This window comes from Ursus americanus, chromosome 27 (genome assembly GCF_024610735.1).
Source record: "Ursus americanus isolate L20-20 chromosome 27, mUrsAme1.1.p, whole genome shotgun sequence".
NCBI classification, from domain to species: Eukaryota; Metazoa; Chordata; class Mammalia; order Carnivora; family Ursidae; genus Ursus; species Ursus americanus.
In genome coordinates, this window is record NC_142153.1 from 21,569,653 (window position 1) to 21,597,293 (window position 27,641).

Below are 27,641 nucleotides of genomic sequence, written 5' to 3' on the forward strand. Positions count from 1 at the left end.
TCCTCAAAGCATGGCACATAGCAGGTATTTAATAAATGCTAGTTATTGTCATTTGTTTATTATAAACTACAGTGAAACATACAAATGAAATGTAAATATCAGTGCCTGTTTTAACTAAATCTAAACTATTACGTTTTCTAAATAATTTCCAAATTTCTTCTTCAGAGCACAAAACTACTAGTCCTTACTACTCAAGAGAATTTTGAGTTTTCCTTAGATTAACAAAGGAGGGGGAAAAAACACAAGACTGTATTTGAGTTTATGTACTTTCATATGCCATATACTTCTCACATATTTCAAACCAACAAATACAATCTTTTAACCAATTTGCATAACACATCATCAGAACGATCAGTTAACATTCCATAGAAGTGTTTCAGCACTCAATGTGTGTGGGTGTGTCTGTACAGAAAGTATTGCTTAAACACTCCAAAACAAAAACATGTTCAACAGTGTTTTATGAAATAAATGAAAATAAACTGCAGTGAAGATAATATAATGTACGAAATCAGTTGCACTTTTAATATTTAATTTGGTTAGTTTTCCCTGCAAAGAAGAAAATGTCTATTATTCTTCCAAACTTCTTTATCCATTTAATAGGTATCCTGAGACTGCAAGATAGGTGAGCTGTTTAAAATAATTCTGATTTCCAACTATTTATCTTTATAAATACTTTCTCAGTACTGTGCAATTTCCAAACTATGAGTTTAAAATCACTCTGAGGATGGTTTCACTCCATCCTCATAGGCTTGTTCTTCTTTTTGCCCAACTTACGGCTATATTCAAATCCCAACTGCCCTTGGACCACAAACTCCAGCACCAAACATGCAAATAATATCCTTGCAGAGACTATTTAATCAGCTCCACTAGTGCAGAAGGTCAAATCTCTGCATGAAATACAGATACAAACATACACACATATACAAATACATTCATCTTCTCGTGGTTCTACTTCTCTCACTAAATCCTGACTGACACACAGTATTACCAATTTAATTTTATAGCCATTGTTAAATGTCTTAAATTAAATGTTATCCTATACACTATCATACTTGTTTTGTTGATTTTTTAGGCCACGATTTAAAAGTATATAAAAATCTAAAAGTGCAAGTTTGCCAGGTTTAGTAGACAGAAATCTAAAATAAACCCTAACGATGCACACCCTTACATAACTTCCTCCCTTGAATACAGATAAGACCTGTGAATATAACACAATAGCACTCCCATAATTATGTTACCTTAGATGGAAAAGATTAGCGGATGTTAAGTCCCTAATCAAGCTAACTTGGAGTTACTCAAAAGGGAGATTATACTGGGTGGGCCTGAGCTAATCAGGTGAGCATTTCAGAAGAAGGTGAAGCATCAAAGAGGCAATCCTGGGGCACACGGGTGGCTCAGTCGGTTAAGCGTCTGCTTTCAGCTCAGGTCATGATCCCAGCGTCCCGGGATCGAGCACCGCATCAGGCTCCTGCTTCTCCCTCTCCCTCTGCTCTTCTCTGCCCAGCTCCTGCTCGCTCTCAATCTCTCAAATAAATAAAATCTTAAAAAAAAAAAAAAAAAAGAGGTGATCCTACTGGCCTAGAAGAAACAAACAGTCATGTCTTGAACTATCTATGGAGGGCCCACATGACTAGGACATGAGGTGGCCTCACAGAGCTGACAGAACATGGCCAGCAAGAAAATAAGGGACTCAGTCCTGCAATTAACAGGAACTGAATTCTGCCAACAACTGAATGAGCCAGGAAGCAGGCCTAGAGATCCAGATGAGCATACCCAGTCACAGCTTAACTTCAGCCTTGAGACAGCCTGAACAGAAAACCTACCTATGCCATGCCCAGATTTTCGAACTATAGAAACTATGAGATTAAAAAAAAAAAAAAAAAGAGTATTATTTTAAGTCACTAAATTTGCAATAATTTGTTATGTACTGATAAAAAACTAATATACTTGTAAACGAGGTTTGTACTTACACTCACAGATTACTCATCTTAAGAGAAGGAGATAAGAATGATGGAAAGATAAATTACAACACAATTCTATTATTAGCTACACCACACTTTCTAAGAGATAAGATTATTCTAAAACAGGACATTTTATACACAATCTACAAATGATAACATCGCAGAAGAAAACCATGAGACAAGTGGTAAATCACTATAGTACTTGACCCAGTAATTCTGTAATGACACCCACTGGCTATAAGAAAATGCTGGGAAGAGTTTTTAATCTCCAAAATCTCTGAAACCACAGTCTCCTGCCTAGTTGTTATTGCTGCTATTTTTCTATTTTTTTTCTTAGGTATGAAAGCTTAAAAATTGATTCTGACATCTACTTGTTAATGGTTTTGACACTTTATAACCAAAAATTATGCATTATTGATATATATTTTAATCCAAGAACTATGAATTATTACGAATTCAGACTGGCTTACAGCTCCTATAATGATCCACAGCTGAGACAGTCTGTAAGGAATTTAGCTGAAATTGAAGATCGAATGTTGCCAAATTTCTATAAGATAACTTAAACAGAAGCAATATTCCACACATCTATGAAATACTGCAAGCATGAAACAGTTTTCTTAGTCATAAAAATGTCCTAACTTCAGGAAATTGGTCTGAGACCTTGGAAGCAAGATACAAGAGAAATGAAGGTTAACCATTAACTGCCTAACAATTTCTCATTTTAAGACTGCAATCCTGTCACCTACTCAAAACAAAAGACATATGTAAAATCACAATCACAACTAATTCCTTCCATCTTCTGTATCTGTGATGAATGTGCCCTTAATATCTTTGCTAGAACCCCTAGAGCTACTAAGATGGAAACCATTCATTCTCCTTAACTTTCACAGAGGGGCAAGAATAGAGTTAGCATCCTCTTAGTTCTGTACCTTCACGTAAAAACTCCTGCTCCTTTATAAATCATACCTTCAAAATTTAACATTCTCTACTTTCTTCAGTCACTGTCACCTAATTAACTCAAGGTCACCACCCTTCATCCTCCCATTATTCTGAGTAGTGAAAAAGTCCACATAAACATCTTACACCCTAGCTTTCGGCTCCTACCCTCATCATTTCTAATAACTACCCTCAGTTCCACTTCAGCCACAGACCAGCAGGTTTTCATGTGGTACTACTTCATCTCTGAAATAAGTTCATACAAGCTAGTAATGACAAAATGTGACGGTTTGCATTAGTTCTTCTATTTTTCCTGTATATGTTCTGGCTGGGTGATTTTTAGCCACCAAAACAAATTTAATTCCTGTTTATGCTAATGATTTCCAAATCCATTTTATCTTCAGCCCAGATCAGAGGTCCATATTCATACATTCTGGACTGCCTCTCAAACATCTCAGTTTAGACTTCACACAGGCATCTCAGACATTCTCAAAAGTGAACTATTATCTTCCTTCCAATTCCCATTACAGTAAATAGAACACCCCTTTTACCAAAAAACGTGGTCGTCATTCTTGTCCCCTTTCCCCTCATCCTACGCACAATGAATTTCCAATAATTGTCTAATCTGGCTCCTAAATAGCTCAAGAATCCAATTATCTTTCTTCATTCCCAACTGCCACAAACTACGTCAAATCGTCATTACCTCTCACGTTGATTTCTGCAGTGGCCTCTTGAATAAACTGTTGCCCTTCCTCCAATCTTGCATCCTTATCTAAACTATTTTCCACAGCTATCAGAGTAACCTCTCTAAATATAATCTCCATCTCCTCTTCTCCAGGATAAAACCCTTCAATTCTTCCCACTGATTTTAGGATCAAGTCTAGATTTAACATGGCATACAAGGTCTGTTAGGACTTGATTCTGGCTTCCATTCCAGCCTCAACCCCTGTCACTCTCCCAATCTGTACATTCTAAGCCCAGCCAAAACGAACGCCTTTGAGTTCCTTAAATTTGTTGTGCTTTTTCATACTTCTGGACCTTTATTAGTGTTATTTCCTAGGCCTACAACACTCTCCCCTTTGTTAAAGTATTTCCTATGTGTATGTCTACAATTTTCAGCTTACCCTAATGAGTTAACCTAACCCCATTGCACCTAATAGTTCCCAGTTTACGCATTTCTCACAATACACTGTAACTGTTTTCCTTTCTGAATCTCTCCCTGGGCTAAGAGCTAAAAGATATATCAGGGACAGTGGCTGTCTTATTCACCACCCTCATCATGGTGTCTGACATGTAGAATTCATCAAAAAATGTTTGTTGAAAAAAAGGAATGACAGATCACATTTTCGAGAAACATTCGTAACAGGGCCTTTGCTCAGTAACATGTGCTACATCTGGGGGAGGTGACACCCAAATATATTTTCTTACTTCAATAATATTATTTCTATTTAAAATAAACAAAAAAGACATGATATGAAAAATATTTACAACATACTTAAGAAATTAATAGCCATACTTACAGTCATAAAACAAAAAACTCATCTAGTTTGGCCTTCTGCCATGGTTACGATGGCATGGATATAGAAGACTAAGAAGTTTAGGTTTTAGTAACAAATAAGTAAAACACAATATAGAAAGGTCCCTGGGGATCCCCTACTTACCATGACATGATGGGATCCTGTAAAAATGCAAAGACAAAAAGACGGCAATCTATGTAGAAATGACACAAGGCTAACTTAACTTTACCTAGGTAGCTTTACAAGGAAAGGGGATAGGAGAAAGGAAATAACACCCCGCTTCCCCGACCAATTCCTTTTTAAGTTATGAAATATGTTCTTACTATTCTGTTTATATGAACCCTGAACACTAAAGACCAGGGCTAATGATTGCACTCAAGACAAATTACTACTCTAAGTATTCTTGTCTATCACGAGTTACTACAGATATAGCATACACACGCTTCGTTGAAAATTACAGCAATGTACGAAAAAGTCGCTTACTGTTTTAATTTCTAGTTTTGTAAATTATATATTTGGAACAAGAAAAAATAAGTATAGGGGCGCCTGGGTGGCACAGCGGTTAAGCGTCTGCCTTCGGCTCAGGGCGTGATCCTGGCGTTATGGGATCGAGCCCCACATCAGGCTCCTCCGCTATGAGCCTGCTTCTTCCTCTCCCACTCCCCCTGCTTGTGTTCCCTCTCTGGCTGGCTGTCTCTATCTCTGTTGAATAAATAAGTAAAATCTTTAAAAAAAAAAAAAAAAGTATATATCAAATTGCTATTTCACAGTGAAATTAAAAAAAATTAAATAGTTCAGCCACAATTAGTTTTTGTTATATAACTTAGTTGATAGAAATTAATATTAGTTAAGCTTCCTTATAACAATGTTGTGATCAAAGCAGAACTATTATTAAGATCCTACTAAACTGCAACCTCTAAGGTATGAAATTACCTTTGATATATAAACTACCATACATCATTCTATTATATATTTATATGTATATTTTATATACATATACATATATATATAATTTTAACATCTAGGAAGGATCTAAGCAAACATTTAACTCAGTAGTTTTTAACCTTTTTAAATTTTTAAAAAAGATTTTATTTACTTACTTATTTGAGAGAGAGAAACAGACACACAGAGAGACAGAGCACAAGCAGGGGGAAAGGCAGAGGGAGAAGCAGACTCCCCACTGAGCAGGGAACTGGCTATGGGGCTCAATCCTGGAACTCCAGGATCACGACCTGAGCCGAAATGCAGAAGCTCAACCAACTGAGCCACCCAGGCACGCTTTAACCTTTTTTTAAATCCAACAAACATTACAGATGCTCACGCCAGAAAAATACATTTATGCCAAAAATGAAAAATGTATATACTTTCAGAGAGCCAATGGGAAACTTCCTGTTTTTTCCAGATTCAGAAATCCTAATCTTGTTCAATGTTCTCATTTTACATTTGAAATCATGCTTCAAAAGGTTAAGTGACTTCCCCAAGAGCAAAGAGTTTATATCAAAGGAACTAAAACTCACATTTTATTTTTCAGAATTTTTAAAAACCCTTAACATTTTGTAAAGTCAGCATTTTATCTCCTTCCATCTTCAAAACAACCTGTGCAAGAATTATCCCCAGTTTATAAAGAAGGAAATTGTGGTCTAAATAGAAAATTTGCAAAGATCACATGGCTAGAATTCACATTATCTGCTTTGCTCATTTGAATTCCATTTTATAAGACTACCAAACAATAAAATAAGAAAAAGAGAATAAGAGAGCAAATAACAGAGAAAGGAAGAAAGACCAAACCAAATTATAGAGTTTCAAGAGTTTCAATTAGAGGTCAAAGAAAACCGGTAATCAAATTGAATGGTGCCCCCCCCCAAAAAAAATAGTATTCTAAAAATCTATGCTATCCATCATTCTGATATAAAGCCATGTAAGGGTCATCATAAAAGCCAAGGATGGTGAGGTTTTGAAAAGAAAGAAATAGTGTAGAGACATCAGCATTAAGACATGAGACCTAAGATATTTTGATCCCTCCCCTCCTCTCGACAACAAAAATTCAGCATCCATCCAAAAAACACCTCTGTGGGAGTTATGGGATCCAGCACCATATACCAAGGAACCCAGGAGAAGTCTCATCCACCTGTGCATCAGGTAACAGCCAGAAAGACCTCAGTACTGGCTGTGAAACCTGCAGTAGCCTGCAAGCTAGTACAGCCCCTCTCAGCCATAGTCCTGGAGCACCTGGAGAGCAATGACTTGGGCAGTCACCCACACATGAGAGAGCCTTTGTGGAAGTCCAAGTTTCCATAGAAGTTCCAGCACCCTATGGACCTGCCAGCCCATGATTTCTCTGAAAGAAAGAAAACAGGTAAGTTGTACAAGCCACTACCAGTTTTCTCTCACAGCATCCAGAGTATTAATCAGAAGCTATATGAATCACTGAACACTACATCAAAAGCTAATGATGTACTATACAGTGGCTAACTGAACATTAAAAAAAAAAAAAAAGCAGCAGCAGCTGTATGCCTGGGAGAAGGGAGGAAATCAGGAGTGCGGCAGATAAAATTATCGTAAGGCATACAAGGGAGCAATCCCTGCTGACCATGTTGTAGATTCCATCAGGAAGCCTGCCCAAAGCCACTGGGAAAAGCATCACCCACAGATTCTGCCCAACTGGCCTACAGGCACCCCAAGTGCCCCATATGCCTTATCTACATGTACTCCCACTCTGCAGCCAACTCCCTGTTCATATTCCTGAGAGCAGGCGTAAGAGTGAGCTTTGACAGACAGCTAGAAGCATGGGCAAAAAGCAGGCCAGGGACTGTGAACTAGGAAGAAGCCACAAACTTAAGCGGTAGGGACACCTTCAAGAAAACTAAACAGACTGTCAGCAGCCAGCCTGGTATATTTAGAATCGAAAACCATACAAATTTAAGAATTCTACAACAACGTGGCACAAGAAGCACGGAGCAAGTGTATCCGTACAAGGTCTGAGAAATTCTCAGAATCCTGGCAGAAGTGAAAAATGTATTTCTCCCCTGAAGGCATTTGTAATACTGGAGGAGGTGACTCCTTCAAATACAAAAGCAGTAACACAAAACTCCAAAGAACATGAAAAATTAAGGAAATGTGACATAACCAAAGCAGCAAAATAATCCTCTAACCAAATCTGAAGACATGGAGATCTATGATTTACCTAATAATGAATTCAAAACAGCTACTTTAAGGAAACTCAATGAGTTACCAAAACAAAACAAAACAAAAATTCAATAAAAACAGGAAAACAATACACAAAATGAGAAATTTAACAAAAAGATAAAAATGATAAAAAAAGAACCAAACAAATTTTAGAGTTAAAGAATTCAGTGAAAGAAATGAAAGATGTAACAGGGAGCATTAACAGCAAACTAGACAACTTCATTTCCCCTCACAAGAACTCACAACTGTTCATGGACAGAACCCCACTGAGAGAAATCCAGCGCTCAGGAGTGAGGGTAGGTTCCTCCATGTACCACAAGATCAAACAGACTGCACTGAAGGGTAAAAGAAACGTCTACATCGTTTCCACACTGCCCCTCCCCCAGGCCAGCAAACACCATGCTGAAAGGTCTCTTCCTGAGCCTACATTTCCTCCAACGGAGAGGGAGAGCCCAAGGGTGGCATCCAGTCCCCGAGCATTGTGGGTCAATTTGTGGGAGGCCCCACTGTGGTTTTACACCACAGGCATCACAGGACAATCTGCGGGACTCAACCACTGGGAGTCTGATTGAGATGGTGAAGGGAATACAGACTTCCAATGACTAGCAACAGGGTGTTAGTGGGCCTAGCTCCCACCTACGGAGCCCAACCAACAGTTTTATTCATTTGCAAACCAAGTTTGATGGCACAGTTCGACTGAGGAATTGGCAAGGTACAGTTTCTGCCTAATTCAATCCCCAGATGAGGAATTCTGCCATCTCTAGAGCCTGAGCATTTGCAGAAGAGTTTAGTCATACCCAACCACTGTCAATCATGACTTTCCCAACCAGAAAGCTTGTCTGAGAAAATCTGAGAGTTGCCTGAAGTGGGCCCTCCCACTCCTGCTCAGGCAGGAGTCAGAGACATAGCCCCACCTGCTGCAGAGCATGGACCCCCAAACCCATCTGACAGGAAGGGCTGGTAAGAACACCTGGAAGCAGCATAATCCAGAAACTCTTGAGTAGAGAGGCAGAGGAGAGCTCATTATCGCCAGAGCAAAGCCATGGCTGTGTTCAGCCAGGGAACGTGGGGCACAGGTAGGCTCGAGTCAAGACCAAAAAATAAGACCATTAGTGGCCTTGGAGCTTTTCTGCTGCACCCAAGTCAGCAATCAAACTCACAGCCCGACTTATTGCTGAATACAGCCTTCAGCCTGCCAAACAAGGAAACTTACCAGAGCACACAGGAAGCTATGTAGCCAGCCCATCCGACAACCCTGTTTACAGTAGCACTTTAGTACAGACAGCACAACTTGTGGCTTTCCCTGTCTATAGAACAAAAATGGTGGTCTCGCCTGACCAGGATATTCAGTGCACACTGTTGCCTGATTTGGGTACTCAAAATAACAAGCCATGCAGGCCTGGAGTCTGGTCCTGCTGCGCCAATAGGACAGAGAAGCTAATCCATAGCCTCACCTACTGCTAAGTATAGTACCCATGCCTGACGCTTAATAAGCCTGAACAGAGAATCCAGGAAAACGCAAAGCCCATCCTACAGCCTCACTTGGGCAGGGAACCAAGCCAGTAGTCCTACCTACTTATTCTCAGCCAGTGGCACACCCATCCACCCCTGACCCCAGAAATCAACAGCTGCTTGACCCAAAAAATATGTCCAAATAGGAGGCCCCACCTGCCCAAGGCCATTACCAGCAGACAGGTCCAAAAATTCAAACTAAGCTGACTGGCGAAGAACTGTCTTGGTCAAAGCAAACCTGCAAAGCCTGGAAAAGGAAATCACTTATTCACGTATGCAGATACCAATATAAGGAAAATAAGGATCATGAAAAATCAAGTAAATATGATACTACCAAAGAAAATAATAAAGCTCTAGTAACTGATCCCAAAGAAATAGGTCCATAACTGTCAAAGAATTCAAAATAAACCTCTTTAAAAAGTTTAGTGAACTAGCTCAGGTCATGATCCCAGAGTCCCAGGATCAAGCTCCACATCGGGCTCCCTGGTCAGTGGGGGAGTCCACTTCTCCCACTGTCCCTAATCCTGCTCATGTTCATTCTCTCTCTCTCTCTCTCTCCCTTTCTCTCTCAAATAAATAGATAAATAAAGTGTAGTAAGCTACAAGAACAATAAGTAAACAAATTAGGGAAACAAAGCACAAACAAAACAAGAAGTTCGACAAACAGACCAACTAAAAAAAAAAAAAAATCCTAGAGCTTAAGAACATAAAACTGACCAATAGAGGGCTTCAAAAGAAGACTCGACCATACAGAAAAACAAATAAGAAGGAAGATATGACAATTGAAATTATCCTCTCAAAGGAGCAAAAAGAATTTTAAAACTGAAGAAAGCCTGCAGGAATTATGAAACACAATTTAAAGAATAATCTGTATTATGAAAATTCCATAACGATAAGAGAAAGGGACAGAAAGTGTATTTAAAGCAACAATGGTGGGGGGGGCGAGGGGGAACACCTGAGTGGCTCAATCAGTTAAGCATCTGACTTCAGCTCAAGTCATGATCTCAGGGTTCTGGGACCAAGCCACACATCAGGCTCTGTGCTCAACGGGGAGTCTGCTTGTCCCTCTCTCTCTACTTCTGCCTCTCCCCTAGCTCACGCTCTGTCTCTCAGATAAATAAATAAAATCTTTTAAAAAATAAAGCAACAATGGCTGAAAACTTCCCAAACTTGGGGAGAGAAATAGACATCTAGACATAAGAGGCCCAAAGGACCCCAAATAGGTTAGACCAAAATACAGCTAAACCAAAACACATTTTAATCAAATGGTCAAAATCAAAGACAAAGAATTTCAAAAGCAGCAGGAGAGGTTATGTACATGAGAACCCCCATAAGACTACAGGTGGATTTCTCAACAAAAACTTTTGAAACCAGAAGAGAATGGGATGACAAATTCGAAGTATTGAAAAAAAGAAGGAAAAAAAAAAAAAAAAGACTCATCCAAGAACATATTACACTGCAAAGCTACCCTTCTAAAATGAAGGGATAAAGACTCCCCCCCCCCAAAAAAAAAAAGCTTAGGAAATTCATTACCACTAGAAGTGCCTTACAAGAAATGTTAAAGGAAGTTCTTTAAGTAGAAATTAAAAGATGCTAATCAATATCATAAAAATACGAGAAGGTAGCATAAAACTCACCGGTAATGGTAAACATATAGGCAAAGTTGTATTCTATAATAGGGTAATGGTGGTACACAATTCACTTACAGCTCTAGTTTAAAATTTAAAAAAAAAAAAAGATAATTACGATAATCTGTTATCAGTTACACAGTATAAAAAAGTCTGTAAACTGTAACATCAGTAACCTAAAACGTGAAAGGGAGGAGAAGTAAAAGTGTAAAGCTTAAGAATTTTATTGAAATTGGGGGCGCCTGGGTGGCTCAGTCGTTAAGCATCTGCCTTCGGCTCAGGGCGTGATCCCGGCGTTGTGGGATCGAGCCCTGCATCAGGCTCCTATGCTGGGAGCCTGCTTCTTCCTCTCCCATTCCCCCTGCTTGTGTTCCCTCTCTCGCTGGCTGTGTCTCTCTCTGTCAAATAAATAAAATCTTCAAAAAAAAAAAAAAAGAATTTTATTGAAATTGGGTTATTCCTAGTTTAAAATGGAGTGCCAAAATTTTAAGATATTCTATGTAAGTGTCAAAGTAACCACAAGGGAAAAATCTATAGTAATTACACAAAAGAACATGATAAATAACTCAGAGCATAACGACACTACAAAACAATAAAACACATAAAAAGACACCATGATAAGAAACAAGGAGCAGTGGATCTATAAAACCAGAAAACTATTAACAAATGGCAATAATAAAGCCTTACTCATCAATAATTACTTTAAATGCAAGCAGGTTAAATTTTCCAATCAAAAGACAGGATTGCTAATGGATAAAAAACAAGATATGACAACATGCTGCCTACAAGAGACTCATTTTAGATTGAAAGACACATACAGACTAAGAATGAAGGGATGAAAAAAGATATATAAGTAAATGGGATAAAAAAAAAAAAGCAGTGTTAGCTATACTTGTATTACAAAGTGGACTTTAAAAATTAGTATGCAATGATAAAAAAGGTCACTATATAATGCTAAAGTGCTCAATAAATCAAAAATATATAATACTTATAAATATTTATATGCCCAATAAGGGAGTACCTAATTAAAGAAAAAACAGAGATAAAAGGAAAAATAAACATGAATACTATAATAGTTGGAGACTTTAATATCCCATAGTCAACAATGGATACATCACCCATCCAGAGAGTCAGTAAGAAAACAATGAATTTGAAAAACACTGTAGAGCAAATGACACTAACTAAAAACCATATACAGAACATTCTATCTGACAACAGCAGGCTACACATTCTTCTCAAGCACACATGGAACATTTACTAGAAAACATCATATATTAGGCCATAAAAAAAAAAGTCTTAGCAAATTCAAGAAGACTGAAATCATATCAAGTATCTTCTCTGGCCATGATGGTATGAAACTGGAAATCAATAACAAGAGAAACACTGAAAAATTCACAATTATATGGAAATTAAATGACATTCTGTTGAAACAATGTATCAAAAAAGAAATCAAAGGTAAAATAAAAAAGGACCTAAGAACAAATGTAAATGAAACACAACCTACCAAAACCTATGGGACGCAACAAAAGCAGTTCTAAAAGGGAAATTCGTAGCAATAACCACTATATTAAGAAGAAAGATACCAAATAATGTAATTCTATACCTTAGAACTAGAAAAAGAAGAACAATCAGTGCAAAGTTAGCTAAAGGAATGAATAGTAAAAATTAGAGCAGAAATAAATGAAATCAAGAACAGGAAAACAATAGAAAATATTAACCAAACTAAGAGTTGATTCTTTGAAAGAGTAAAATTGACAAAACTTCAGGCATATTAATCAATGAAAGAGAGAGAGTGGACCGTAGTCAAGAAAATTATAAATGAAAAAGGAAATACTACAACATATACCACAGAAATACAAAGAATCATAAGAGGCTATTAAGAACAACTACATGCCACCAAACCGGACAACCTTATAAGAAATGGAAAAATTCTTAGAAACACACAAACTGCCAAGACTGGATCAGGAAAAAATAGTCTCAATAAACCAATTACTAGGAGATTTAATCAAAAATTTCCAACAAAGAAAAGCCCAGGACCAGATGGCTTCACTCATGAATTTTACCAAACATTTAAAGAAGAAACAACGCATGCTTCTCAAAGTCTTCCCAAAAAATCAAAGAAAGAATGCTCTGAAGTTTGTTTTATAAGACCAGCAGTACCCTGATACCAAATCCAGAAAAGGCCAATACCAAAAAATAACAGACCAACATCCCTGATAAATGCCCATGCAAAAAAGTCTCAATAAAATACTAGCAAACGGAATTTACCAGCACATTCAAAGGATCATTCATCATGGTCAAGAGTAATTTATATCTTGGATGCAAGTATGGTTTAACATACACAAATCAATCACTGTGATACATCACAATAGAATGAAAGAAAAATACCATGACTACCTCAATAGACACAGAAAAGGCATTTGACAAAACTTAACATCCATTCATGAATTTAAAAAAAAAAAAAAAACTCTGGGGCGCCTGGGTGGCACAGCGGTTAAGCGTCTGCCTTTGGCTCGGCGTGATCCCAGCGTTATGGGATCGAGCCCCACATCAGGTTCCTCCGCTATAAGCCTGCTTCTTCCTCTCCCACTCCCCCTGCTTGTGTTCCCTCTCTCACTGGCTGTCTCTCTCTCTGTCGAATAAATAAATAAAATCTTCAAAAAAAAAACAACTCTCTAATTAGATATAGACGAAACATAATAAAGTCCTTAGATAATAAGCCCAAAACTATTACCATACTGAAGGGTGAAAGGCTAAAAGCTTTCCCTATAAGATCAGGAACAAAACAAAGTGCCCACTCTCATCACTTTTAATCAACATGGTCTTGAAAGTCCTTGCCAGAACAATCAGGCAAGAAAAAGAAATAAAAGGCATCAAAATTTGAAAGGAAAAAGTAAAATTGTCTCCATTTGCAGGTGACATAATCTTATACATAGAAAGTTCTAAAGACTCCACCAAAAAACTGTTAGATCTAATCAATGAATTCAGTAAAGTTGCAGGATACAAAATTAACATGCAAAAATCAGAAGCATTTCTATACATTAACAATGAATTATCTAAAAAATAAAGAAAACAATCCCACTTGCAATAACTTCAATAAAATACTAGGAATAAACTTAACCAAGGAGTTGAAAGATCTGTACTCTGAAAACTATAAGACTGATTTTATTTGGGGTGCCTGGCTCAGTTGATTAAGCATCTGCCTTCTGCTCAAATCATGATCCTGGAGTCCTGGGATTGAGTGTCACATCAGGCTCCCTGCTCAGCAGGGACTCTGCTTCTCCCTCTCCCTTTGCCCCTCCCCCTCACTTGTGCTCTCTCTCTCTCACTCACTCTTTTCTCTCAAATAAATAAAAACCCTAAAAAAAAAAAAAAAAAAAAAAGACCGATTTTATTTAAGTAATCTCTACACCCAGCACGGGGCTCAAACTTGTGACCTTAAGCTCAAGAGTCATGTGCTCTACCAACTGAGCCAGCCAGGCACCCATTTGAAAACTACAAGACTGAAAGAAAACTACAAGACTGAAAGAAATGGAAGAGGACACAAATAAATGGAAAGGTATCCCATGTTCAGGGACTGGAAAAATATTGTTAAATGTTCATACCACCAAAAGCTACGTATAGATTCAATGCAATCCCTATCAAGATTCTGATGGCATTTTTATAGAAGGAGACAAAACTATCCTAAAATATGTACAAAACCATAAAAGACCCCAAATAGCCAAAGAAACCCTGAGCAAAAACAAAACAGGAGACATAACATTTCCTAATTTCCAACTGTGCTATAATACTAAATATCAAAACAGTACGGTACTGGCATAAAAACAGAAAAATAGATCAAAGTAACAGAATCAAGAGCTCAGAAATAAACCTAAGCATATGAAGTCCACTAATATTTGACAAGAGAGCTAAGAATATTCAGTGTAGAAAACACAATCTCTTCAATAAATGGTGCTGGGGAAATTGGATATTCGTATATAAAACAATGAAAGTAAACTCCCAGCTTATACCACACAAAAATTAAATTGAAATGGATTAACACTTAAACCTAAGACCTGAAACCATGAAATCCCTAGAAGAAAACAGAAACAAAAGTCCTTGACATGGGTCTTAGCAGTGATTGGCTAGGACACCTAAAGTGCAAGCAACAAAACAAAAAATTGGTGGACCTACATCAAACTAAAAAGCTTCTACAGCAAAGGAAACCACCAACAAAGTAAAAAGATGACCTCCAGAATGGGAAAAAACATCTGTGCCATATATCTGATAAGACGTTAATCTCTACATAAAGAACTCCTACAACTCAATAGCCAAAACAAAAACAACAAAAAACAAACAAAAAAATGCAATTAAAAAAGTGGGCAAAAAACCTGAATAGACATTTCTCTCCCTGAGAAGGTATACAAAAGGCCAACAGCTACATGAAAAGATGGTCAACATCATGAGTCATTAGAGAAATGCAAATCTAAACCATAATGAGATATCACCTCATGCCTGTTAGAATGGCCATCATCAAAACAAACAAGCCATGCCTGTTAGAAAGCCTACCATCAAAAAGACAGGAGACAACAAATGCTGGTGAGTATATATAGAAAAAGGAACCTGTGAGCATGCTGCATGTCGGACTGTAAACTGGCATAGCCACTGTGGAAAACAGAATGGAGGATCCTTAAAAACATAAAAAAAGGACTATCATATGACCCAGCAATTCCATTTATGGGAATGTATCCAGAAAAAACAAAAACAGTAACTCAAAAAGATAACTGCAACCCCATGTTCATAACAGCATTATTTACAATACTAAGACGTGGAAACAACCTAAATTTCCATCAGTAAATAACTAGAAAAAGAAGTTGTGGCATATATATACAATGAAATATTACTCAGCCATAAAAAAATGAGGAAATACTACCATTTTCAACAACATGGAAGCATTATGCTAAGTGAAATAAGTCATAGAAAGAGAAATACTATATGACTTCATAATAAAAATAATAGAAAAAAGAGATCACACTTGTGACCTGTGATTACCAGAAGCAGAGTGGAGGTGGGATAATTGGAAAAATATGTTAAGAAGGTACAAATTCCCATATGTAAGTATTAGAAATGTAACATACAACATGATGACTATAGCTAACAGTGCCGTATGATGCACAGGAAAACTGTTAACACAGTAAGTCCTAAGAATTCTCATCAAAAGGAGATTTTTTTCTTTTCTTTTTAATGTATCTATAGGAGATGGATGTTAGCTAAAACTATTGTAGTAATATGTGCAAATCAAACAATAATGGTATACATCTTAAACTTATATAATGATCTATGCCAATGATTTCTCCATGAAACTAGAAAAAATAAGAAGACAAGTGATTAACAAATGCTGGTGAGGGGGCGTCTGCCTTTGGCTCAGGGCGTGATCCCGGTGTTGTGGGATCGAGCCCCACATCAGGCTCCTCCGCTATGAGCCTGCTTCTTCCTCTCCCACTCCCCCTGCTTGTGTTCCCTCTCTCGCTGGCTGTCTGTCAAATAAATGAATAAAATCTTTAAAAAAAAAAAATGCTGGTGAGGATATGGAAAAAGGGAACCCTCATGCACTACTGGTGGGATTATAAAGTGGTATAGCTACTATGGAAAACAGAAGGGGGGGAGAATACAAAATAGAGGATCCTCAAAAAATTAAAAATAGAACTACCATGTGATCCAGCAATTCCACTTTTGGAATACATTCAAACAAAATGAAAACACTAACTCAAAAAGATACCTACATCCCCATGTTCATAACACCATTACTTACAATGGCCAAGACATGAAAACAATGGAAGCGTCCACTGACAGATGAATATGAAGAAGCTATGGAATGCATATATACCATATCATACACACACACACACACACACACACACACACACACACACACATATACACAAGGGAAAATATTCCATTCAGTCATTGTAAAACTAAGAAATCCTGCCATTTGCAACAGTGTGGATTGACACTGAGGACATTATGCTAAGTGAAATAAATCAGACAGAGACAAATAGTGTATGATTTCACTTATCTGCGGAATCAAAGAAAAAAATTTTTATACAGAGTAGAGTGGTAGTCACAGGAGGTGGGGGTGGGGGAAATGGGAAAATACTGATCAAAGGGAACAAACTTCCAATTAAAAGGTAAGTTCTGGTAATCTAATTCAGTATCGTGATTATACTTAACAGTAGTGTAGTATTTACTTGAAAGTTGGTTACAAGAGTAAATCTTAAATGTCTCACCACAATAAGGGAATGGTAACTATGTGGTGTGATGGAGGTGTTAGCTAAGGCTATGGTGATGATCATTTTCCAACATATAAGTGTATCAAGTCAGCATGTTGTACACCTTAAATATTCAAACTATTAGATGTCAATTATACGTCAATAAAGCTGGGGATGCGGAAGGTGAGGAAGTAGTAGCCAATAATGTCCAATGCTATATAAAAGTCAAGTAGTAAAAGTACCCATTATGTCTGGCAACGAAAAAAGCAATGACATTCTCAAAACTCCTAACTTGTCAAATAGGAAAACAAAATATTTATAAAAAATTATGCATATCAAATGCATTAGCTTTTAACTTGTCTCCTGCCAAGTAAATGTGTGCTATTCGTGTAGAACCACCAACAATACACCTTACAAATTCATTCACCAATATGAGCACCATATCTAACATGAAGCATTTACTATGTTCCATGCACTATGCTGCTAAGTCCTTTACAGGATTATCTCACGTAAGGCTCACAGCTCTACAGTGGGGACTAACGTACTATCTCTGTTTTACAGATAGGGAAAAGAGGCTTAGAGAGATTAAGTAACTTGACCAAAATAACTTCACTAAGCATTTACCAACCGCAAGGCACTATGCTTGAATATACGGGTATAGAAATGAAGGAAAAAACCCTTCTCTTCCGAGGGCTTGTAGAATAACAGGAACGACAGATGACAGACAATAATTCACGTAAATGCTATAAATAAATAAGCACAAAGATCCATTTGTGTGAGCACAGAGGAGGAGTTCCTCATCCAAACGGGGTAGGGGGTGACTGAAGTTGCCACTGAAGGGAAGCATGTAAGAGCAGAGAGAGAGCAAACAGGAAAGTCAGACACAGGCTTACTCAGGAAAAGCACTAACAGCCCGCAAGGAACCTTGGATTGCACCCTGTGGCATTTAAACAATAAGTAAACAGTACTCCTCAAAAACAGCACTGGTCAGAGAAGTTGCAGAGTATCTTTAGCTGGGGTAGGGGAAGAAGTGTCAAAAAAGTCACAAGAAAAGGTCTGAGACCAAGTGAAATGTGCCCAGGTTTCCGGCTTTGGCAAATAGATTTGTGAACATGCTTTACTTAGTATTAGGGATTGCAGGAGGCACTGGTTGGGGTTCTGTGCTGTTTTTAGAGTTCTGACTCTTCTAAGGTTTACCATAGCCTAACTTCATTTATTTAAACAGGTTCATAAAGAAACAGATGGCTTAATTTTATAAATTATGTTCTCAAAGGAGTCAAGTCTAAGCCGTATTAATAGGTTTTACATCTGCCAAATTTTTAATCATTTTAGGTTTTAAAAAATGAATATCCACGAAGAGGAAGTTACAAAGTTAAAACATCAGCTGTGAAAAGACAGAAGAAAACAGAGTATTATGAAAGTAGTGATGGGGTTGGGGGCAAGGAGGAGAATCTGACAGCATAACTGAGCATGGGAATATGGAAATATAAACTCTGGAGTCAGGAAACCTAACTTCTAGTCCCAACTTTGTTATTTAGCCTGAAACCTGACACTCCCACTCTAACATTCCATTCAAAAAACAACAAAAAAATCTATGGTTATGACTCTCTCTTGGTTCTCTCTTCTTGTCTGTTATATATGAGAACATGATGCTTGAGTTACTGTATCCATCAAGGCATGTGACTCATGTACCTGTCAATAGGAAGCTAAATTTAATTAGAGTACCATTATGATAGTATTACACCTTGACTCAGCCACTCTTTCTCCCCATCAAGTCTCCAAGAGGACAAACTACAGGAAACAATAGCAAGACACAGCACACCACTTCACTTTCTTGAGTATGAGAAAAATCCTTTATTCACTTTGAAAGCTCCAATGTAAAAAACAAACAAAAAAACATGGAACAATCAACACTGCACAATACCCTCATCCTTGGTGGGAGAGGGTCCCAACTTTTCTTTGGCCTAATCTTAAGCTCAAATGCAAACCAAAGAACAATATTAAAATATGATCATTTTCAAAATAAAAGTGCCTTCCTCTATTTTATTTGATAATCTTTAAAATGAAACTATGTACCACTCTATTACACACACAAAAGCAAAAGAAATAAGTATTTTTAAAAGCATTCACACAGAAAACAGCATACAGCAAATATATCTAAGGCATAACTTAATCTTTCTTTCCTTTCTTGGGCTAAGAGCTTTTAAGGCACATAATAAATTTATTTTCAATTTCTTTCCTACAATTTTTTGGACATATTCTAGAGAACTTCATACAATAAAAACAAAGTTATATTAATAAAAGGAACACACGGAAAAATTCATTTCCAAAAACATCAAAACATACACAGACTTCTAATAATGATCGTTAATATTCAAAGATAAAGGAGATATATATATGTAAATACACATATATATGTGTGTGTGTATGTAAATAATCCTTTAATATGTAATACCTAATTCACAAAGAAGGTCATATAACTAACTAATTGTTAAGGTACTAAACACAGTAAAAAAAAAAAAAAAAAGATTCTAAATTTACAAGTTGGGTAAATAACAATCATGGGTAAAACTCTTAATTCAAGATAACTTTCCTCAGCAGAATGCTTTCAAATACAAAAAAAATCTGAAAATTCAATACAAAATGTCTTAAACCATACGAAGATTAGCACCTAACAGGGAGTCCAGAGTTACAGCAATTACAAATCTAGTTAAGTCATGTCAGACACCCATGTTCTTTCCATTTTTTCACTCTGCCATCATGAACGGACTGGTTTTGCCCTCAGGCTTGCACTTTAATGTTTACAAGATGGGTGCAGTAACTCAAGCATCACATTCTCATATTCATATAACAAAGACAAGAAGGGAGAACTTCCCTTCCTTGTGTCCTTGATGAAAAAGGAGGAAACTTGTCACAAGTCCCCATATAATTGGGTATGTGCTCACTCCTAAACCAATAATTTTTAAGGTACTAGATAATGATAATCTTTCACTTAAATGTTTTAGGCTTGGGACAGTCCCGGTTTCTCTACATCAAAGCACGGTACTGTTGGCAATTTAAAGGTAAGGCAGACAGAGCCGTCTGCCAAACCACCAAGCAAAAATACTGCGAAGATCGTACCTGCCCTAAGTGGATGCCTAGCATTCTATCTCCTGTCTGCTCTAGTGTTAGTTTTCTTCATTTCCTAATGAATTCTGGACTCCAAGTTTTACCACAATACTCAAACAAATTTCCCAATGGTTTTGTTTTCCAAGCACAGAAGACTCTGAATTAAAATATTTCCAAAAGTTGAGTCGAATCATATTGACAATGTTAAGCCATCTCTAAAAATACGCTCCTGAAATAAATAGAAAGAGTTCCGTTGAATAAAATCAGTATCACAATTTATTCAACCTATACTCAAGTGCTCCTTTTCATTAAAGATAGTTACATTCTCATGGTAACATGCAGTGGAAAGAAATTTCTTTTTCACCTCCAAATGTCAAACTAATTAGGTATCTTTATATGATCAACCAAAACTTTAGTAACAATAAACATATTAGTAAAGGCTTCCTGTTATTAACTTTTTTTCCGTTCATAAATGGCTTCAGAGTTCTACTCTTCTATGTTAAGACTTTTATCATAGATTTTGAAGGACTCCATAAGCTCATTGTTGATCTTTTCTTCTTGCATTAAAAAGAAACACAGACAACGAGGTGGGAAGGCAGACAGACACCGATTACTACGGAAAAAAAAAAATATTCCCTATTGTTTCGAATAGCTTTTTTGAAATTTTAATATTCAAACTAAATATTTATGTGTTTTTGATAGCTATTAAGGGAGAAACCCTATTTTGGCAAGATATTCTCCTTAAATCTGTATACAACTCCTCAAGAAAGTATGTAAAGCCAGCCTTTCTGTATACAATGTGCAAAATACAGAGTAAGAGCAAGAAAGACATATTATACTGGCTAGTGATTACTTAAAAAATGGGATTCTAGGATGTTAAAATTTGTTCTTCATAAAACAGCACTGTTAACAGCAATGAGAAAACAGATGGGCAGAGAAAAGGATTACGAGTTGAACCTCTTAGGGGCACCTAGGTGGCTCAGTCGGTTAAGCATCTGCCATGGACTCAGGTCATGACCCCAGCGACCAAGCCTGCATCTCCTGGGCTGGCTGCTCAGTTGGGAGCCCCCTTCTCTGGCTTCTCCCTCTCCCTCTGCCTGCCGCTCCCCCTGCTTGTACTCTCTCTCTGTCAAATAAATAAAATCTTTAACAAAAAAAAAAAAAAAGAGTTCCCCTTTAGATATGCTTAATTTGAGAAGCCGCAGAAATCTTGCCCAATAGGTAAAATAAAAAGTAGATAGAGACTTACATAAATACTATTTGGTCCCCTCATTGCATGCCGAGAGCACGCACACTGTAGACGTTATGTAATGTATACATTTGTTTGTGATCTACCTATTCTCTAGCAGGGGAACACAGCCACTCCTATACTTAGCCAAAGGTAAATTTTCTATCTTGGTGGAATTAGTGCGATGCTCCAGGAGGGAGTCTTACGGAAAGAAGCAATCATAAGACAGTCTGACTCACCAAATAAACCCTGGAGACCACCAAAGTAACCAATGTCCATCACTGGCATAGGGATCACACTCATCCAAATTCACTGAATATGGAGAAAATGCAAAAGTAAATGTGGCAAAAGATTAACTGATAAATCTGTGGCTCGGGTTACACATTTCCGCCCTTTCCCTTTTTAAAACAAAGAGCAAATTTTTTACTTTCCAGTTTAATAAAGATAATGTCATCCTCTGGGTCAAAGGTCAAACAAGCTTCCTGCCCATTATGAAAGATTTGAGCTCCTTAAGCTCAAGGTTCTTCTTCCTCCACAAAACTTCCTACAGCTGTAGGGGTCATTTAGCCTGCCTCAGCAGCACAAATGCTGATACTCTGGCAAATCTGCTGCTGTGAGTGATAACCTGTCCACCTGTGACCCAGGAATTCCATGCCTTCTGCCATCATCTGTGAAACTCCAGCAGGCTAAGCATTCACAGTACTTGAAAAGCCATTTTGGCCATTCTGAGTAAGACCTGTCACTTCCAATTACTCAGCAAGGAGTTACTATACACAAAATCTCGCCTAGATGAAACTACCTGCATCGGCAATAATCTGTGGTCTCTGTGTATACATAGCAAGGCATAATTACTATGCATTTCTTAAAGTTGTGCTCATATATTTACAAACTTTTTTTTTCAACTTAAGTTCTTCACTTAAAGATAAAGTCCATTGCCTACCTCCATCCTCTCCCTTTTCTTCATTTGCTAAGATAGTAAAGTCTCTATTTAATGGCTATGCCACTAAAAAAATAACTGGATATATTCATCTCAGTGTAAAATGTGCTTAAAAACAATGACATACAGAAGCTCTGTCTGAAGCATTTGAGATATTTCATTTAGGCAATCATATTACTTCGCAAAAATATTTATGAGCTGCTCAATTTTTCATAATGCATACTGTTACCTACATGTCATAGCCTATTAGCTAACGTAAAGGATAATTATAAAAGCTGCTTTTGATAATGTCAAAGTCAATAAATCCACTTAATTACAGAATTTGAGCTCCTTTTATATTATCGGGTGTTATTATATAGAGATTAAAACAATTCTAAATGGGGGCGCCTGGGTGGCACAGCGGTTAAGCGTCTGCCTTCGGCTCAGGGCGTGATCCCGGCGTTCTGGGATCGAGCCCCACATCAGGCTCTTCCGCTATGAGCCTGCTTCTTCCTCTCCCACTCCCCCTGCTTGTGTTCCCTCTCTCACTGGCTGTCTCTATCTCTGTTGAATAAATAAATAAAATCTTAAAAAATAAATAAATAAATAAATAAATAAAACAATTCTAAATGAAGCTGATTAACTGGTTAAGTGTTAACAATGTATAAAATAGAGAAGTCATTAAAATAAAAAGAAAATGATTCACTATGTATACAAATAATATAGTACCAAGAAACTATAGCCTCCCACAAATTCATATCACTTTACGTGAGGATTCAAAAATTAGTTTAGTGACTATAGTCAATGTAATTAAGGAAAGTGACTATAAAAATCTCCAATTTTCTTTGCCTATTCACTCATCTATTGCTCTTCATTATATTCTTAGAAAACATAACAAAATTATTTTTTAATGAATTGTCTTCATGAAGAAACAGATACAAAAACATGTATGTGGACACACACACTCATGAATACCACCAATTCTTCGATGATGCAAAATCTCCTGGGAAGTTCTCAAACAATGTAAGAGTTTGGAACTCTGTGTTTCATAATAAAATAGGCAATTTATTCTAGTAACTATATATTTTACAATGATAAAATCAGTTTCTTTAGCAAAAAAAAATTTGAAAAATATTTTATATTTTAGGATCTTATCATGTCTAATGCACTCATTTAAATGAAGAACACATAATAATAGCTACCAGTATTGATCTGTTATGTTCAAGGCATCGCACTAAGTAGTTTATATACAGTCTTATTCAACCCCAGCGACAACCCTGAGATGTAGGCATTATATCTGTGTTTTAAAATAAAAAAGTTACAATTAGGGAAGTTAAGTGGTTTGCCTGATGTCATACAATTAGTGACTAAGTTGTAAGTGGACCATCTGTCTGACTTGAAAACCTATGATGGTAGCTATTACTATCAAAACTATTACTTCCTTAAAAGCAACTAATGTCCATTCTTGGTTCCAGGTTCAACTGAAGGGATACACTACTCATGCCAAGTCAACTTCTCTAGCACTTATGTCAGTAATATTCATTGTAGTAAACTAAGTTCCAATTGCTATACTTGCTGGTTCAATGGCGTCGAATTTTGTACTAGGCATCAGGTTCTAAATTCAGCAAAGAATGAAGTGACATGTTCAAAACAACCCTGGAATACCCCCAGAAAAGTACAATGGTGACCAACCACTTTCCAATATTTCTAATAAAGAATGTGTTTCTTCTAACATTGAAAGACGCCACAGCCCTCCAAGTTATTAAGGACTAAGATTGAAATCAGGTGCTGTGAACTTCACAAACTTGTATAACTTAGGTAATGTGAGTTTATTCTCACATACTACATCCCAGATATGTGTACTCATTGAGTGAAGTATTAAAACTTCAATTATTTGTTATTTTGCTCTTCTTTTCCTTAAATCTGTGTATCCTGCAACACCACCACATAGTAGTATTAGACTCTCCTGTTTAAGAGAAATAAAAGCAGTTCTGGAAGACGTCCTTTTCTAATCCTTAAAAATTTTCACCCTAATTTTTCATTTAAAACTTCTTTTATAAAAAACATGTTGATGGAACAAATGTTAATTTATTGTAATTATACTAAATTAACAAGTGTTTTCCCACATGTTAAAGTAGTGTACAACTGGATACCAAGATGCTTTGAAGATGTACACTTTTGAGATTTTTCAGACTTTTCTTCCAATTGAAAGTTACTGTGATCACAGTGATCTTTTTTTCTCCTTTTTTTCCCCTAAGATTTATTTATTTTTAGAGGGAGAGACTGCAAAAACAAGATGGAAGGTGGGGCGAAGGGGTAGAGAGAGGGCTAGAGAGAATCTCAAGCGGACTCCCTGCTGAGCGCCGCACAGGCAGGGCTCATCTCAAGACTCTGAGATCATGACCTAAACCTAAATCAAAAGGGGGCAGCTCAAAGGACTGAGCCACCCAGGTGCCCCCACAGTGATCTAAGAAGTAAAACATCAACATTTCCATGGAACTCCTCATCGTTTTCTACTGCCCTCTGCTGTGGTAATCCTTAAAAAAAAACTTTTTAATCTCCCTTCCCTAAGAAAAACTATGACATCTAAAACTCTTGGAATGTGGTATATAAATACCAAATGCTAGAAAATAGATCTTTAAATTATATTTTTAAGTACAGTTTTAATTTTAACAGTTCTCTAAATCTCTTACCAGAACTCCACCAAGAATTTTGTATGGCCTACTTTCATGTTAAAATTAAAAAGCTAACAAGAAGTTACTACTGAGTTCACAGTTGTTTCAGGCAAAGAGTAAAAAGAATCAGTTATCTTACGAATGAAGCTGTTTTTTCACTCTCTACCCAACTATCAAGAAATCTGTGGTAATATTTTAAACCCGAATTAGATTTTGAGTCACGTGTGGGTAATACTTCACCAGGAAAAACTATCTTGAATAAGCGAATACTCTTACTAACATAATGTACGCTTAGAAACACTACTCACATTTCCAAATAATTTTTTTCTGATCCTGCTAGACTGACTATCCAAGACAAAGATGGATAACTGAAATTCGCAAATAACTCTACTATTTTAAAAACAGTGACTTCAACCCTCTTATCCGTTATCAGAGAACTAAGACTGAAATCAGGTGATCTTCACTTCACCAATTTACCTAATTTAAATAATGTGAACTTATTCTCGCCATTATATGAATTCAACAAAGAAAAATAAACCTACGGCTTTAAAAATGTGTAATTATGGATACAAACTTAAAACACACGTCCAATAGGCTCCGCTGCCTCTTGAAACGAATAACGAAGGGAGCTGGGTACTTAACATAAAGACCAAATAATTCTCTTACGTTTGCAAATACTCCTAAAAGGTATTTTCACATCCAACACACTCCTTTTAGTAACTCAAGGGCCCAAAGCTCGGCCTCCGAGGGTCAAAAGCGCCGTGAGTCTGAAAGATGTGCGGTGTTCAGGAGCAGAGTGAAAAGGGATGCTTTACTAAAGGTTTTTGAGAAAACACCAGGCTAACCCACATCCGCAAGTGCTTGGCCCACGGGCCTCCCAACCCCTGGGCTCACGCCCGGAGGCCGCCCACGCCCACGCCCCGCCGCCCGGCTGCCTAGCAACGCGGCGAGGCTGCCTGGCAACGCCGCCGCCCCGGCCCGCCCCAGCCAGCCCCAGCCAGCCTGGGCCCACCCGGAAAGCCAAGGGAGTCGTTCTACCTCTTTTTTCTTCTGTCCTCCCCCGAGCTGGATGCAGAGAAGTAGCAGGAGGAGGAGAAAGGGAAAGCTCCCAGTGGGCAGGTACCGCAGCCGCCGCCCCGCCAGCCTCCGGCGTGAAGGAGCGGCCCTGGCACCCATCGCCGCAGGGCAGTGTCTCCTCCACGCTCGGTAACCGTGCGCGCCCAGCTCCTACCGGCCTCCTACTCCTGCCAGGCTAACCGCCAGGAGCTCCTGCCTGTGCCCTCGTCGGTGCCCGCGGCTTCGCCAGAGAAGCGGAGGCCGCTGAGGAAGCGGAGGAGGAAACTGACAGAGCATCCGGTTCACCGGGAGAGGGGACCTGGAAAGGCCCGGGATGGGGCAGGAAGTGGGCGTGGCGAGGGAGCGGGGGCCTCGTGCACGCTGCGCTGCGCCCCCGGCCAGAGTTCTCCCTGAGACCCACGCTGCGCAGGGCCACGGTTTTCTAGCTGGCTGGCCAAACGCTGCCCTGTTACTGAAACCAATGCGAGCTTCCAGGAATATGCGAGGGGCCTCTTTGGTGCAGCAGAAGTAAACTCCTGTTTACCTGGAGCCACACACAGACCTACTTGCCTTCTAGGATGATGGAGGAGTGATTTAAGGAATCAATAAGCACTTGGCCCCTCTGGCCAAGGGGCAATCTCCGTTTCCATTGGGACGTTTTTAGAGACACATCTGTGGCTCACATACTGAGCCCTCCCAAGCCTCCAACATAATCCACATAATATAATCCCGCGCATGCATACTAGCAGCTTCCAACTTCACAGCTGTTCCTTGCAGTCCCGTTTGAGGGGCCTGAGGAACCAACCTTAACACCACTCCATTCCATTCCTTCAGTATCGCTGGAGTGCCAAAGCGCAGAGCACCAGACCAGACACTTGGAAACTCAAAAATGAAAAGGACTTACTTCAATTCTTGAGCTCTGAACAGTTTAAGAATAGCAGGCTGCTTACTGAATATATGATATAGGTCAAGCACTGCTGTTACAGGGCTTCTTTTCCTTCGGTGCCACGTTCTTGGTCAGGCCGCTTGGAAGAATGAAGAGCTAGACCAGAGGAAGAGTGGAGGGCAGCAAAGCAGTTTGAGTGACAGTACAAAGCTCCGGAGGAGGGAAGGGACCCGAGAGGGTTGCCAATTTGGCGTTTAGATCTAAGGGTTTTTATGGGCTTGTTGGAGGGCTGTTTTAATCTGATTAACCCTCCCTCATTCAACCAGGTTTTTGCCATCTACCTATCACGTGGAAAAGGGTGGAGGGCTGCTTACCGGCTGGTGTAAAATCCCTTTAAGGGTGATTTCTTCTTGGAGGTGGAGGAGGGCGGCTTGTCCCTGCCTGCCTTTCTTCCAGCTCTCCTCCGTTACTGCTGTGAGTGTAGCTTTTGTTCTACCTCAAGATATTTTTTCTTACTTGTGTCATGACCACCTCTGATAGTCTGATGAAATCTATTGGTCCAGTCTTAAAACAGTATTTCTAACTGCAAACATTAAATTCATAATACTACAAAGGAATCGGGTATAATTAAATACCATTATCAAAATTAAGACAGTTCACCTCCTTTCACCTGGTGGTCAACAAACATTTGTTTTGGGGGAGAGCTGGAAAGCAAGGGTAGATGTTAGAACCAATGTATAAACATTCAGACTTAACAGTGTGATTATGATTGATCAAGAGGCAC

General features: G+C 38.2%; 1 protein-coding gene across 2 annotated transcripts in view; it reads right to left on the reverse strand.

Annotated features, from left to right (window-relative positions):
* Positions 1-26,290, reverse strand: part of TUSC3 (tumor suppressor candidate 3) — a 227,446-nt gene extending 201,156 nt beyond the window's left edge. Inside the window, exon 1 of one of the 2 annotated variants that reach the window (XM_045810880.2) lies at positions 25,954-26,290. In XM_045810880.2, the coding sequence (XP_045666836.1) occupies positions 25,954-26,091 (138 nt within the window). In that variant the 5' untranslated portion in view covers positions 26,092-26,290. The remainder of the gene's footprint in view (positions 1-25,953) is intronic. The other variant, XM_045810881.2, reaches the window with a different exon arrangement.
* Positions 26,291-27,641: the final 1,351 nt, after the last annotated feature.